Source organism: Lytechinus pictus, chromosome 1 (assembly GCF_037042905.1).
Source record: "Lytechinus pictus isolate F3 Inbred chromosome 1, Lp3.0, whole genome shotgun sequence".
Taxonomy (NCBI): Eukaryota; Metazoa; Echinodermata; class Echinoidea; order Temnopleuroida; family Toxopneustidae; genus Lytechinus; species Lytechinus pictus.
In genome coordinates, this window is record NC_087245.1 from 33,651,135 (window position 1) to 33,666,759 (window position 15,625).

The following is a 15,625-nucleotide window of genomic DNA, read 5'->3' on the forward strand; positions in this document are numbered from 1 at the left end:
GACGAGGATACCTCATATCTTTTATTTTCTTCTGCTGAATTTCGCTGCACCACTAATAAATGCATAGACAACCACCGTAATAATCGAGGTCATTTTTCTGGCCTGGGTGCGCCGAGTCTGGGCCGGTCGCGCAGCTAGCTAGTGACGTTGATGATGCGCTGGGGCTTCAGGCGACTCGTCATAGATCTAGCAACTTAGACAATGACGTCTAATTTGCCTGGCCTGATTTGAAGTGTAATGGCTTCAGGGCTGATGTTTATCAACGATGATTGTTCAAGGTTAGATTTCAAATTTTAAATGTCATTTGACTTTTAAGTCTATAAATCTGAAATAAAGGCGCTGTATCCCCGAAATCCGGGTCTAAATTTCAACTCTGAGTCCGAGACCATGGCATGGACGGCGAAAAAACAACCCATGCATCGGATGCATTGCATTGGCTGCGCGCTGCGCTGCAGCTGCACTGTGATGATGGGTTCTGCGAAGAGCTCAGAGAAAATAAGGTGGTTATATTCAATCCCGAAATGCTTTGCGAGTGGTCACAAAATCGTCTCGACGCAAATCACCTAATACAGCCGTCTGGTGAAATCGCTGATAACAACAATCACCGATTTGGTAATGATTTTAGTTTCCTGAAACTTATATTTGTAAAGTTTTAAATATCAAAGTATGTTTTTATATGTATGTATATTCCTCAACATATTTTTTAAGTTATCTTTGATATTGTTGTAGTCATATTCTTTCATATTCGTTTTTTGATCGCTACTAATTTGTTGTTGTATTGGATCGGCATTTGATTTCGTTGGCATGAACAATAAAATACGCGCGCAGCTCAGCTGCATGCGCGTATCGAGTTGACCTTCCTTATAGCAACACGCTTGTGTGTTGCTGCCCTCTACGTTCGTTGGTAATCACTGAGTGTATTATGTCGGTTCGTAGTTTCGTTGGCGTGCCTACCAAATTGTGCGCGTACATCAATTGTATGCGCGTATCGAGTGGACCTTCCTAAAAGCAATACTACAAAGTGTTGCTGCCCTCTAGTTACCAATAATGCATATAGCATTTCCATTTATTTGAAAGATAAAAGAGCATTGTGGATTAAATGCCTTGCTCACGGGCATATGTGCCGCGGCCGGGGATCGAACCCCGGACTTTCCATGTATAGCCAGGCGCCTTAGACCACTCGACCACGGCACCTTCATACATACCTCCATACACACATACATAAACCCTCTCACACACACGCACACACACGCAAAATGTACATACACATGCCCAATGGTACACACTGAGGAAGAGAGCTCACCGTTCAATTGAAATATAAAAAATGCACAGTCGCCGTGCGGTGGAAAATAGAATTTTCATGCAAAACAAAATGAATCAAATATTGAATGGCTTTCAACCAACCAAATTACAAGAATCGTTGTATGAGCTTTATAAAGTAAGATGGGCCAAAAAAATCGAGTAGCAATGACCTCTTCATTTCGCGCGTAATAAATTTAACTCATAACCCTATGGGCTGCAAAAGATCAGCGAAACACGAAAGTTCCATCACGGCGAGTGATAAATGATGGGGGAACTACCCTTTAACACGTGACCTACTTCTGACCAATCCCATGGAAAGATTCTTAGTATGCGGAATATAACAAGAAATAAGTCCTTTTTCATTTCGTAGTTCAGGGTACATGTAGAACATATGCTTTTTGATTGATGGTCTAGGTGTGAGGGAGGGGGTGGGGTGCAATGGGGCTTGAGCGAATTTGTAAAGTAAGGATCAATGCTTTAATAAAAAGGAAAACATTTCTTCAAATCAATCTTTTAAAATAAATGCAATTGCTCTTCATAATGATTTGCATTCCCTTGCATTATAATTCTTTGTTTTTTTTTGCGTAAGTCATATTTTACAAACTTTATAAAAGGAAGTGATGCTCACTGAAGCGTTTGTCTTTATCCTTAGACCTCTGATATATGCGTCAGGAGTTTGAAGCCGGTTCTGACGCCGCCTTCACGCAGGTGTTGCCAGGTTGCCAAGCTGAAGGAAATCCTCAAAAGGCATTTGAAAAATCCCTAAATTGAACCCCATATCCCAAAGATTTTTTTTTTAAGGTTTCGATGCAATCGATGTCGCTTGGCAACACTACCATTATATTGTACAACTAACATGACTAAGTTCAGTTTTAATACTAAATTCATCGGCTGAATTGCGTAAGACATGCGCTGAAGTACACTATATGCATTAACTATCTACAGTAGATCGTATACGTAGAGATACGTTATACTTATTATAATAATAAGGTGCAACATTTATATAGCGCTTAATACAAATGTTTCTAAGCGCTGCATATCTCTATAATCTTAATTTGTTAGCGTTATATTACTGAAAAAAGCGAATTTCACTGTTTTTCACCAAAATCTTTAAAAAAAATCCCCGAAAATTGACAAATATCCCAAAATTTATGTAAATCCCCAAAAGGATTCTAAAAATCTCAAAATTGTTCTAAACGTGGGGATAGAAATCCCCAACTGGCAATACTGCTTCACGCTTGCAACAATAATATTAATCAGTGACAACGGCTCAAGCATCTGCTTAAACTCTCATACCACTGCGTGTCTGTCACTTTCGTATAATCATTTATGTAAATGATCATAATCATACATCTTTTTATGTAAAATTTAATGTATTTACTTTTGTAATGGTCACATTTTGTACATTTTCATGACATGCAGAAACGACCAAATGAATAAATAGATAAATAAATAAATAATGAAAAAAAAATATTGGAAGCCCCCTCGAGACCATTATATCCCCTTTTACACATGGTCTTAGGCCTGCAATAGTGTGTCTATACCTAAATAGCCGGCGTCACGTCGCCTACTTACGTTTCACGTGTCACCCGACTTCAGGTGAACATTTTTATTGTTCTTCCATCGTTAGCTGTATGTCATGTGTCATTGTACCCACTGAGACTGCATTTAAACATAGTTGTGCATAGGGGACATCCATGTATATTGCAAAGTTTCATACTGATTATTTTCAATGCATTTTCAGTGCAATATTACAACCAGTTATTGACTTCGGTATTATCATGATTTTACACTGTAGTTGCTTTGTTAAACGTGCTTCTTAGTGTTACTATGGCTGGTTAAATCCATTGATTGGGTCAGTGTAAAACAAATGCTTCAGATGTCAAGATATGGAAAAGGAAGTTTAAATAACACGGTGGAATGTGGTTGCTAAACATATTCATGGTAATGTTTGTCACCTCGAAACTGTTGTTATAATTGGGAAGCTAAGGTTTCAGATCACCCTGCTATTATGTGAAGCAGTGCGTAAAATAGGCCTACCCGTCAGCCATTTTTTTATTATTCTTGTACCATGTTATGAACAGTTCGTATTTGTATTTTTGCACCGATTACCTACCCATTTTGTTCAATGTTTCATTTAGTGCGACTTGTTGATGGAAGTGCTTCAAACGAAGGAAGAGTTGAGGTCTACGCCGACGGAGGATGGGGTACTGTGTGTGATGATTCGTGGGATGATACAGATGCTACAGTTGTTTGTCAAAGTCTCGGCTTTGGGTCTGGAACAGCACACTCTAACGCTCTCTTCGGAGAAGGTTCAGGTGATATCCTGCTCGATGATGTATCTTGTGATGGAGATGAAACTTCTCTTCTGGAATGTTCTAATTTTGGAATCGGCGTTCATAACTGTGGACACTCTGAGGATGCGGGAGTCACTTGTTCATTAGCAGGTATTTCCAGAATTGTTTCACATACTTTGATCGAAGTTGATAAAAATTAAGATGATGATAGTTTATTCAATCAATTACTGATTAGCCATTATGATATGTCCAAAATAATCCCCAATGTACTGTTATAAACTAACTCATCGTACATGATCCGAAGGGGGGGGGGGGGGTAGTAATGTTTTACATCTAGGAAAATCAATTATTGGTCCTAATTGTCAATAAATAAATCAATCTAAATGCAAGACATCCGTTTTGGGGGATGCGCATGGCTTGTTGTGTTCTGTCCAATTGCCCCCCTCCCCCGTGTGACGCCCTATTTGTTGAAACGATTGTCACTAATTAAATCACTAGCTGGAAATGACAAGGGTATTATATAAAAGAGAAAGTGGCAATGCATTCCCTAAAAAAAAAGCATTTAGGGGATATTTAGAAGATGGATGATAAATGAGCCCCTGGACCCTTGATGCAATGTCGTTCTTTAATGTGTGCCTCTTTCATTTAGAATTAGTACGACTGGTCGATGGAAGTGCCTCAAACGAAGGAAGAGTTGAGGTCTACGCCAACGAAGGATGGGGTACTGTGTGTGATGATTCGTGGGATGATACAGATGCTACAGTTGTTTGTCAAAGTCTCGGCTTTGAGTCTGGAACAGCACACTCTAACGCTCACTTCGGACAAGGTTCTGGTGATATCCTGCTAGATGATGTATCATGTACTGGAAGTGAATCTTCTCTTCTGGAATGTTCTAATAATGGAATCGGCGTTCATAACTGTGGACACTATGAAGATGCGGGAGTAACTTGTTCACCAACAGGTATTTCCAGAATTATTTCCCATACTTTGACTGAAGTTGATAAAATAAGTTGATAGTTTATGCAATTAACTGATTAGCTATAATGATGTGCCCAAAATAATCTCCAATGTACTGTTATAAACTAATTGGACACTTAACTCACTTTTGTAAACATGAAAAGAGAGCTCTTCTAATAAAACAATGAGGCCGCTATGTAAGTGTTATTTTTTGGGGGAAATACTTACGTCTACTGTTAACGCATAAAAGAATAGAACAACAACATTACATACGTATTTTTCAATCAGACATTTCCATTTTATTCCTTTTGTAAAACGAATTCTTATGTTATTATGTATTTTAATGTTTAATGATTGTAATCGGTGTGATATAGGCTACTATGGAAAGCGTATGATGGTAATTATAAAAAATGAAATGTTTCGAAATCTGTTTCTAGGAATTCATCACGAAGATACGTGTCTCACAAGTCAAATAATGCGAGCGCGAAGCGTGAACTTATTTTATTTTGTAGTCAGCCATAAAACAGTTTGTATATCTCACTTAATAGATAATGCAAGCGCGAAGTGCATGAGACTTCTCATACTAGGTTCTTACACGACACGAACAATTGAGCTTTAAGTATTATTTGACATGTAAGAAAATTACTATCTGGATGTATAGCCGATGTCAGTAAATGAATCAATCTAAATGCAAGACATCCATTTTGGGGGATGCGCATGGCTTATTGTGTTCCATACTCTATGTTTTTGTGTGACGTGTCCAATTGCCCCCCTCCCCCGTGTGACGCCCTTTTTGTTAAAACGATTATCAGCAATTCAATCACTGTCTTGCTAGAAATGACATGGGTATTGTATTAAAGAGAAAGTGGCTATGTATTCCCATAAGAAAAAAAAAACATATTGGGGATATGTAAAAGATGGAGGATAAATGTGCTCCTGAACCCTTGATGCAATGCCGTTCTTTACTTGGTGCCTCTTTCACTTAGAATTAGTACGACTGGTTGATGGAAGTGCCTCAAACGAAGGAAGAGTTGAGGTCTACGCCAACGGAGGATGGGGTACTGTGTGTGATGATTCGTGGGATGATACGGATGCTACAGTTGTCTGTCAAAGTCTCGGCTTTGAGTCTGGAACAGCACACTCTAACGCTCACTTCGGACAAGGTTCTGGTGATATCCTGCTCGATGATGTATCATGTACTGGAAGTGAATCTTCTCTTCTCGTATGTTCTAATAATGGAATCGGCGTTCATAACTGTGGACACGCTGAGGATGCGGGAGTAACTTGTTCACCAACAGGTATTTCCAGAATTGTTTCACATACTTTGAAGTTGATGAAAATAAGCTGCTGATACGTTATGTAAACTAATGTGAAATTTCGATATAATGCATATCTATTTATGTAAAACGCCTTTGCACATACCTCATTATATTGCTATTACGAAGGGACACAATACATTGCGTAATTTCATCATTAAATGAAAATTACTTTGTATTGAAAGAGAAAGTGGCAATCTATTCTCACAAAAAACAACACATTAGAGATATTTACAAGATGGAGGTTAAGTGTGACTCTGAACCCTTGATGCGCTAGCGTGCTTTATTTGGTACCTTTTTCATTTAGAACTAGTGCGACTGGTTGATGGAAGTGCCTCAAACGAAGGAAGAGTTGAGGTCTACGCCAACGGAGGATGGGGTACTGTGTGTGATGATTCGTGGGGTGATACAGATGCTACAGTTGTCTGTCAAAGTCTCGGCTTTGGGTCTGGAACAGCACACTCTAACGCTCACTTCGGAGAAGGCTCAGGTGATATCCTGCTCGATGATGTATCTTGTGATGGAGATGAAACTTCTCTTCTGGAATGTTCTAATTCTGGAATCGGCGTTCATAACTGTAGACACGCTGAGGATGCGGGAGTCACTTGTTCATTAGCAGGTATTTCCAGAATTGTTTCACATACTTTGAAGTTGATGAAAATAAGCTGCTGATACTTTATGTAAACTAATTTGAAATTTTGATTTAATGCATATCTATTTATGTAAAACGCCTTTGCACATACCTCATTATATTGCTATTACGTAGGGACACAATACATCGCGTAATTTCATCATTAAATGAAAATTATTTTTTATTGAAAGAGAAAGTGGCAATCTATTCTCACAAAAAACAACACATTAGAGATATTTACAAGATGGAGGTTAAGTGTGACTCTGAACCCTTAATGCGCTAGCGTGCTTTATTTGGTACCTTTTTCATTTAGAACTAGTGCGACTGGTTGATGGAAGTGCCTCAAACGAAGGAAGAGTTGAGGTCTACGCCGACGGAGGATGGGGTACTGTGTGTGATGATTCGTGGGATGATACAGATGCTACAGTTGTTTGTCAAAGTCTCGGCTTTGGGTCTGGAACAGCACACTCTAACGCTTACTTCGGAGAAGGCTCAGGTGATATCCTGCTCGATGATGTATCTTGTGATGGAGATGAAACTTCTCTTCTGGAATGTTCTAATTCTGGAATCGGCATTAATAACTGTGTACATGCCGAGGATGCGGGAGTCACTTGTTCATTAGCAGGTATTTCCAGAATTGTTTCACATACTTTGAAGTTGATGAAAATAAGCTGCTGATACTTTATGTAAACTAATTTGAAATTTCGATATAATGCATATCTATTTATGTAAAACGCCTTTGCACATACCTCATTATATTGCTATTACGTAGGGACACAATACATCGCGTAATTTCATCATTAAATGAAAATTATTTTTTATTGAAAGAGAAAGTGGCAATCTATTCTCACAAAAAACAACACATTAGAGATATTTACAAGATGGAGGTTAAGTGTGACTCTGAACCCTTGATGCGCTAGCGTGCTTTATTTGGTACCTTTTTCATTTAGAACTAGTGCGACTGGTTGATGGAAGTGCCTCAAACGAAGGAAGAGTTGAGGTCTACGCCAACGGAGGATGGGGTACTGTGTGTGATGATTCGTGGGATGATACAGATGCTACAGTTGTCTGTCAAAGTCTCGGCTTTGGGTCTGGAACAGCACGCTCTAACGCTCACTTCGGACAAGGTTCTGGTGATATCCTGCTAGATGATGTATCTTGTGATGGAGATGAAACTTCTCTTCTGGAATGTTCTAATAATGGAATCGGCGTTCATAACTGTGGACACTATGAAGATGCGGGAGTAACTTGTTCACCAACAGGTATTTCTTGAATTAATTTCAAATTAATTCATTTATTTATTACTTTCATTAAAATCAAACATTTTTAAGACCCAATATCATAGACAAGATATAATATACAAATCATTGTGACATTGAAAGTAAGCAATTGATCAAAGACAATGAAGAATAAACTTTTACTCGGACAGAAATGAAAGTATAAGGAGTGGCATGAAGGCTCAGCCTTATATAAAGCCAAGCTCCAGATGTATGAATTCTATCATGCATCACCGATTTAGATAAGATTTAAAAGGTACACGTATACATACAACGCCTATTTAACATTTTGGACACACACACCCCCTCAACCCACCCCCACTCACACACACATCTCATATACAGTGGCAATTATAATGTATACATATGTATTTATAATGTATTATATTAATGTGCAGTATGCTTCATGGTAAATCTTTACTAGATACACGATTGGTCCTCAAAAGGACTACCCCAAAACTTGACGGTTTGACAAACCGTCTTCAGTCGGCAAGCAGAGGCGTAAACAGTAGTTGAAAAAAATGTACTGCATTATTTTGTAGTTAGGTGGTTAATAATAATTAATAGATAGATAAATAAATAAGTAATAAATATGTTGTATTGTCATCATCATGCCCCTATAGGCCTAATCATTAATTATTGTTGTTGTTATAGTTCATTAAGTGACTGGATATAATCGTAATACTACTCATATTGTATTTCATGCGATTAACGGTTCTGTTTCAAAATACAATATTTATCTTATTAAAAAATACACTCCTGTTAGGTCCTTACTTTCGTCCAGTTCTCGTTCGCCATACGTCGTTCCCAAATCTAAAGAAGGCATGGTAGTTCTATGCGGGCCTTTTCTCACACTGGCCCTGTATGATGATTTTCCTCTGGTTAATACAGTACAGGGATGTAATAAAAAAAAATTATAGAAAAAAACCCCGAATAAAACTTTTAAAGACTGTTTTTAAACGGTTTAAATCGTTTAACTAAACGTATTTCCCCCATATATGCAATTTTCTGTAAGTCAATTAAACTATAGAGTATGATTTAATCTCTTGGTGTGTTTGATACATTTTTGGAGCAATTAAGAGATGACTACAATTTTTTTTTTTACTGAACTTCCAATAGAACAGTTAATATTTCCCCAAAATTACTAAATCACGGAAATTGCATACATAAAAACACACCAAAGTATGTTGACATTCTAAAAGTTCAATCCTCATACATGTAAATGTAGTCCCGGGGTAATTGGTAAATCTAGGGGGGGGGGGGAGGAGAATTTGCACAATGGTAGAAAATGACATAATCCATGGGGTCTTAAAGCTTGATTTTATTAAATCAACATGCTTTATTTCATTTGAATTAATTACGCAAATTTTAGTGCATGAAATAGAAAGTTAGGTTTGAATCTATAAATAAAGCCTTTGATCTGATCAAATGCATATTAGAAAAAAAATCAGTTAAAAAAAAATGTTATGTAAATGTTTTTTTAACTTTTTAAATATTTTTTTATGTACGTATTTTTTCTGTACTTTTTATGTTTTATTATTGTTCAACGGAATTATTGTCAACAATTTTCCAATCATTAACAAAAAGTACAAAATAATGATACAAATACAAGTTTTTACAAGTTTTTGAGCAATTCAGGGTCTGTCATGCACTTGTGTAATATCATGACCGCATATCCATGCATGCATCCCAAATATAGTCTTGAGCGATATAATGTCGTGTTATATGGATTTACCACAGAAAATTTTTAGGGGCCCATTAAGGTACCCTGGTATTGTTAGGGTTAAGGTCTGCTAGCTGATTATGTTGTACTGTTTAAAGTACTTTTCTTCATCTTTACGAAGTGCAAAGTTTCACCTGCTTTCATGTGTACCTCAAGAGTACGATGTCAGTTTTACAGAGTCTATTTGTAAAATATTATGATGCTTTGTGCAACACTTCCATTTAATTCAAGTATAATGGGGGGACCTAAAGCTACGCACTTTGTTTTCAAACAATAAAAACTATCCCAAATTTATATTTCAACAAATTATCTTTCACTAATTTGTGGCAAACATTCTTCAGATCATTAACCAAGAATAAAATATTGCAAAACTCACTAATACGAAAATCCCGCCGTGTTTTCCGAACACCTCTTGATTTCGCCGCCCGATGTAGAAGAGGTCCTAAAGCTACGCACTCGATTTATCATGCAAAAAAATAGTATTTCCTGTGCCTCATTTTCTAAAATATATTCATACTACTATTACATGTATTTTGAGCTGATTTTTAATAGTGTTTCTTTCCCTGTCCCCAAAGTAAGCAGAACATTCAGATATGCTTGTTAAAATGAGAATATTCTTATGGATTGATGTGCGCTATTGAACACGGAGGAAAGGAACATGACGAAGCAATGGAGAAGGGGAGAATAAAGAGGGTAGGAGAAAGGGGAGAAAAGGGAGTGTTGTTGAGAAAGAGTTTCAGTTAGTTAGAAGAAAATAATACACCACTTAAAAGTATATTTAAAAAGTATTTAAAAAATTCATCTAAAATCACATCCATGCAAATTTACAACGAACAAGCCTGTGCGGTGTTTTAAAAACACGTTTAAAAAAACGAATGTTTTAAAACGCGCTTTAGAATACGTCTTAAAACGTATTTTAAAATACGTTTTAAAACACACCATTCAAACGTGCCAACCCTGATAGAGAATGCACTTCGGTTGACATATTATACTCTGTCTCTCCTCTCTTTCTTACTCTGTCTCTCATCTGGAGCTGAAAGTAAAATTAAACAATGGGAAATATAATGAACTACATAGAGCAACATTGTAGGTTTTATTCATCGCTTCACAACTGAGTTTTTTGCCTGCTTGCTTGAGAGAAAAAAAAAATCAAATTACGGCTTAAGACAATTGGCTTTTATATTATCGGGATCATTAACGGCTTGAATTACGTGACGTCACTGTATCAGGAGGATTGAACGTAGAAAAAGTTTATATACATAATCTCCAGATTAAGAATTCGTTTTTTATTTTTATTTTAGAAGAAAATGGCACTGACCATTATTCAGTGCTCGAAGCCTGCACTTCTATTCATTGGGTGTTTGGTCTTTTCTCTGTTAGGCTCTTATTGGGTCTAAATCGCTTTGTCAGGAAGAGTTTGTTGCGTATAATCTAAATGCAGATAAAATTGGACAGCTACACCAAATAAAGAGGAAAGGAAGTATGGTACAAATTAGTGCAAAGCTGTAAATTTCTTCAATTCAAGCTTGCTGGAAAAGAAATTTATGATGTCTCTTTGTGTGATAGTGAAGAAAATAAAATGCGTATTCTGAAAAACAGTGAAAATCACCTCGTTTTTCTATGTACAATCCTATGGAATCAGAACGCTTTTAACACATGACGTCAAGGTCGGTGAAGAGCAATAATAAAGCCTATTTTCGAAGTACTCAGCCTGTAAGCGGTGAAAATGCACCAAGCTTGCATCGATGTGTTTATTATTTTAGCTTTCGATTGGTATACGATTTGTCAATATCATGGATAAGCGTGACCTAAAAATGCCAAGAAATTTCTTCCTACTCTAAATTGTTGATTACTCTTCAAGTTCTTTAATTTTTCATTGCATAATGTATACTTCCTTTTATCTATCACCCCGTCTCTCTTCCTTTTTTCATCGCGATTTGACACTCTACACTGTAAAAAATGAAGTGCTAATTTAGCACTTAAAGTGCTTGTATAGTGACTGCACTTCGAGTGCTGATTTTCTAGTTTAAATTTGAACTAGAAAATCAGCACTGGTAGTGCAGTCACTATACAAGCACTGCAAGTGCTAAATTAGCACTTCATTTTTTACAGTGTATATACAGGGTGGATTTAGCGCAGTATAGATTATAGCTATGATTATTATTAGCATTGTTATTATTATTATAATCATTTTCATTTTAGTTGTCATTTCGTCATCCTCAACATCGTCGCCATCATTATCGTTGACTTATTTTGTTTTGTTCATGCATAATTCATAATCCTGGCAGGAACCGAAGTACGTCTGGTTGATGGTTCCTGTTCCGGCGAGGGAAGAGTCGAGGTTTTCTATGACGGGGTCTGGGGGACTGTTTGTGACGACTTATGGGATGATACTGATGCGACCGTTGTCTGTCAAAGTCTTGGATACACATCAGGAATCGCGGTAGTAGGAATTGCAGGATTCGGAGAAGGAACTGGGGAGATACTTCTTGATAATGTACAATGTACCTCCACTGATACCGACCTCTTTGACTGCCAGAGCAATGCTATCGGATATCACAATTGTTCCCATGCTGAAGATGCGGGAGTGATGTGTTCGTAAGGAAGGTAAATGCCAGTGACGTATATAATGAACCAAACATTTTTAAGGGCACAGGCATGGCATGTGGGATCCCATTTCTAAAACGCTGCGATAAAAAAACTTACCGTTATGACAAAAAAAATCATAATTTTGTGCTAGTTCTTTGGCATAATATTCAAAGAATGATACATATTTCACCCCTTTTCATTTCATTTGCTTTCTTTTTCTTCTTTACTTTTTCTTGTTCGTGAACAGTTAAGGGAGTCCACAGACCCAATTCCCCTATCTGTATATATCATATACGCCAGTTGTTAAAGGTCAAGTCCACCCCAGAAAAATGTTGATTTGAATAAATAGAGAAAAATCAAACTAGCAGAATGCTGAGAATTTCATCAAAACCAGATGTAAAATAAGAAAGTTCTGACATTTTAAAGTTTCGTTTAGTTAGTCTGTGATGTCCCTCACTCACTATTTCTTTTTTTATTGTTTAAATTAGACAACATTTCATTTTTTCCAGATTTTACAATATGGACCAATTATACTGATCCAAACAGTATTCAGCAATGCTAACTTCACATGTTCAGGGAGGAATTAATCATTGTTTCACTTGACAATGAAAATAAATAGTGAATGGATCATGCCATCAGTCTCCTCATTTGCATACCGACCAGCATGTGCATTTTAATGTTTTATGAAACTAGCGAAATTTTAAAATGTCATAAGTTTCTTATGTACGCGATTTCATTTGATTTAATATTACGTAAATATTCTTCGTATATGAAATTGTACGCATTACCCAAGGTGTCTGAAACATCCATGTTCATAAAATCTTTTTTTTTTCTTTCTTGATATTGCAGATGATTGATGCTGGAAGATCTTGTGTCTATTGAACTCAAACCAGATTTGTTTGAAATCTTCAAAATTGGTGCCTAGATTTTATCAATTTTAAAATTCTAGAATGTTTCTTTATATTTGTTCTCTTCCGCATGAACTAGGGCATACAGTAAAACATACGCTTCATATTTACAGGTTTTTAAATCTTTGGTGCACGGTTTGCTGCAGATTTACAGTTAGGCTTATTTTGATTTGATTGCATCTTGTATAGGCCCCTACAACTAAACCCTAAGCTGGCCATGTATACATTTGATGCATGGTCATTTAACCTATAGGTTCGAATCTTATGGCATAATTAACAAGCACCGTAGATCCTTGTAATGAAAAACTATGGAGGTTATCATTGTTATGATGCCCCAAGTAAGTTAGATAATGATTTGATAAATCAATCAATAAATATTAATCATTACGTAACAACCACAATGAAATATATACACATTTATGACCAAGTACTTTGCCTTTCCATAATCATCACGTGACGCAAATGATAGAATGAAAAATGTCTGTTTTATTAGGTTTAAAGTTTTATCGTTAATCATTTACATAATGTTCATCTTTCCATGTACAAATCAATAATCGTTAACGTTATATTCAAGGAGCTATTGACGGTAAATGTGTATAGAAATAATTGAGTGAAATATTACTCAGATGAAATAACTAACGAATTAAAAAATCAATGAATCAAGGTGGACCTGGGCACAAAGTTTAGTAATTAATCGCTAATTTGAAAGAACAATTTTGATTAATTGTCGTCAGTTAGTCATAATGCAACGAGGATCTTGATATGCCATTTCATTAAGCGATTCGCTATGTTACGGGGTCCTGATATATAAATTTCCGAATCTTAATATTTGTCTTAATGCTATGAGATCAAATTATTATTCATTTCGAAAGCTTAGATATATCATTCTTTGTCATTTTATTTCATGGAGATGTGCAATTATGACGTCCAAATTGTAGGCATTTTTTTTTTCTTTGGTCTGACATTGTTCAGTTAAGGTCATCGTAAAATCTTGAGTTCTTGACTTAATAATTCGCAAAAGTTGTTGGTAAAAATATCATAATTATATTTTCTTTCTTCTGTAAATTCGGTGTTACTTTTTTGTTTACCGCGAGTGTTTGTGTGGTATCTTATATAGAGTTGAATAATAAAATAATTGCTAAGTGGAGTATGTCTTATGAACGGGAACGAATTTTTATATGACCTTATGGTATCTTTGGGAATAAAATCTGTCTGCATTACATATTTTTTTGTCTATATATATTTTTTTTCTTTATGATCGTATTTGTTGTCGTTGTCTCATCTGTTTCTTGTGTGATGGATAAAGAAATGCGCTCGTTTAAGTCTGTCAAAAATTCACCCAACCCATGTTAGTGCCCCGCCCCCGTTCCAAGTTTCTGTCATAAGCTAGTGAAATCTTGTAATTTGATTGGCTGATAGGAAATTGATCATGTAATCACATAGGCCCGTATTCTGAAGTCGGGTTTAACTTAAACTCAGGTTTAAAGTTGTGGTTTAAGTATGGAAAGCCAAAAGTATCAAATTTTTTATTAAGTTGTATGTTTCTTACGTTTACTGTGCTCTTTCCTGATAAATCGATATTGAAGACAATCATTTATTTATACTTCCTACACAATTATAAATGATTTGAGAGCCGATTGAGCTGAAGTATGATGTCTCTACTGTTAGTGATTTATGTAGCAATTGGCTGTCCATAGTTAAACCACAACTTTAAACCTGAGTTTAAGTTAAACCCGACTTCAGAATACGGGCCATAGAAACAAAAACAAATCTGCGAAAGCGGGCCCCGTTTTCTATATAATAGAAATATACTTTTCTTTTCTTGTGACGTGGCAAACTTTTCATAGACAATGACATCCAGTTCGCTTTACGTCCACAATATCCACGTGTCCGTGCATTCTGTGTGTGGTGTGTGTGTGTGTGTGGGGGGGTGGTTAGAGTGTGTCTGTTCGCGTGTGTGTTTGTGTATGTGTGAGAGAGAAGGGGGTGAATAGGATGTGTCGACTGTGGTGTGTCCTAGAGAGAAACTGTGAAAGGGAGAGAAATGGATGGAAGAAAAAAGATCGATTCGTTTAGAGTAGGATGGAAGGGGAGGGGAGATAGTAATATAAATCAGTTGAAATGATTAGATGAAAAGATCAGCAGGATGCAACTATTACATTGTTCATATTTCACTATTTTGATCGGAAAACAGGACATGATTAAGAATGGGGCGATTTAGTCTGATTCTTGAGCAAATATAGTATAAACTGACAAACGAAACAATGAAAATTTCCATCGAAATTGGACAAGGAATAACCAGGTTATGGCATTCAAATGTTTCACATTATTTCAGTGAAACAGTTTGGTGCATGTCTCAAAGAAGATATGGCTCATCCATGTTAAACTCATCCGACAGTTACCATAGTAACGGTGCTTCTAAATCAATTAAATTCAGGCTAGATAAAGTCACTGGCGTGCTGGTGGGGGTTACCCCCCCCCCGAAAAAAAAAATAAAAAAAAATATATATATATCACTAAAAAGGCTTTAAAAAATATATTGATTGTACTTTTTCAACATTGCAGAGCAGCGCAGCACCCCCAAATATATATATATATATATATATATATATATATATATACATT

The 15,625-nt window shown here is 36.4% G+C and overlaps 1 protein-coding gene across 2 annotated transcripts; it reads left to right on the forward strand.

Annotated features, from left to right (window-relative positions):
* Positions 1 to 3,325: 3,325 nt before the first annotated feature.
* LOC129261270 (deleted in malignant brain tumors 1 protein-like) lies at positions 3,326 to 14,222 on the forward strand. Of its 2 annotated transcripts, none has more exons than XM_054899330.2 (8): positions 3,326 to 3,749; positions 4,249 to 4,560; positions 5,543 to 5,854; positions 6,180 to 6,491; positions 6,817 to 7,128; positions 7,454 to 7,765; positions 11,792 to 12,110; positions 12,942 to 14,222. In XM_054899330.2, the coding sequence occupies exons 1-7, from the start codon at positions 3,431 to 3,433 to the stop codon at positions 12,103 to 12,105; spliced, it is 2,193 nt and encodes a 730-aa protein (XP_054755305.2). In that variant the 5' UTR covers positions 3,326 to 3,430; the 3' UTR covers positions 12,106 to 12,110; positions 12,942 to 14,222. The 2 variants fall into 2 exon arrangements, with proteins under 2 accessions (XP_054755305.2, XP_054755328.2); XM_054899353.2 differs by having other exon boundaries at positions 3,410 to 3,749; positions 7,460 to 7,765.
* Positions 14,223 to 15,625: the final 1,403 nt, after the last annotated feature.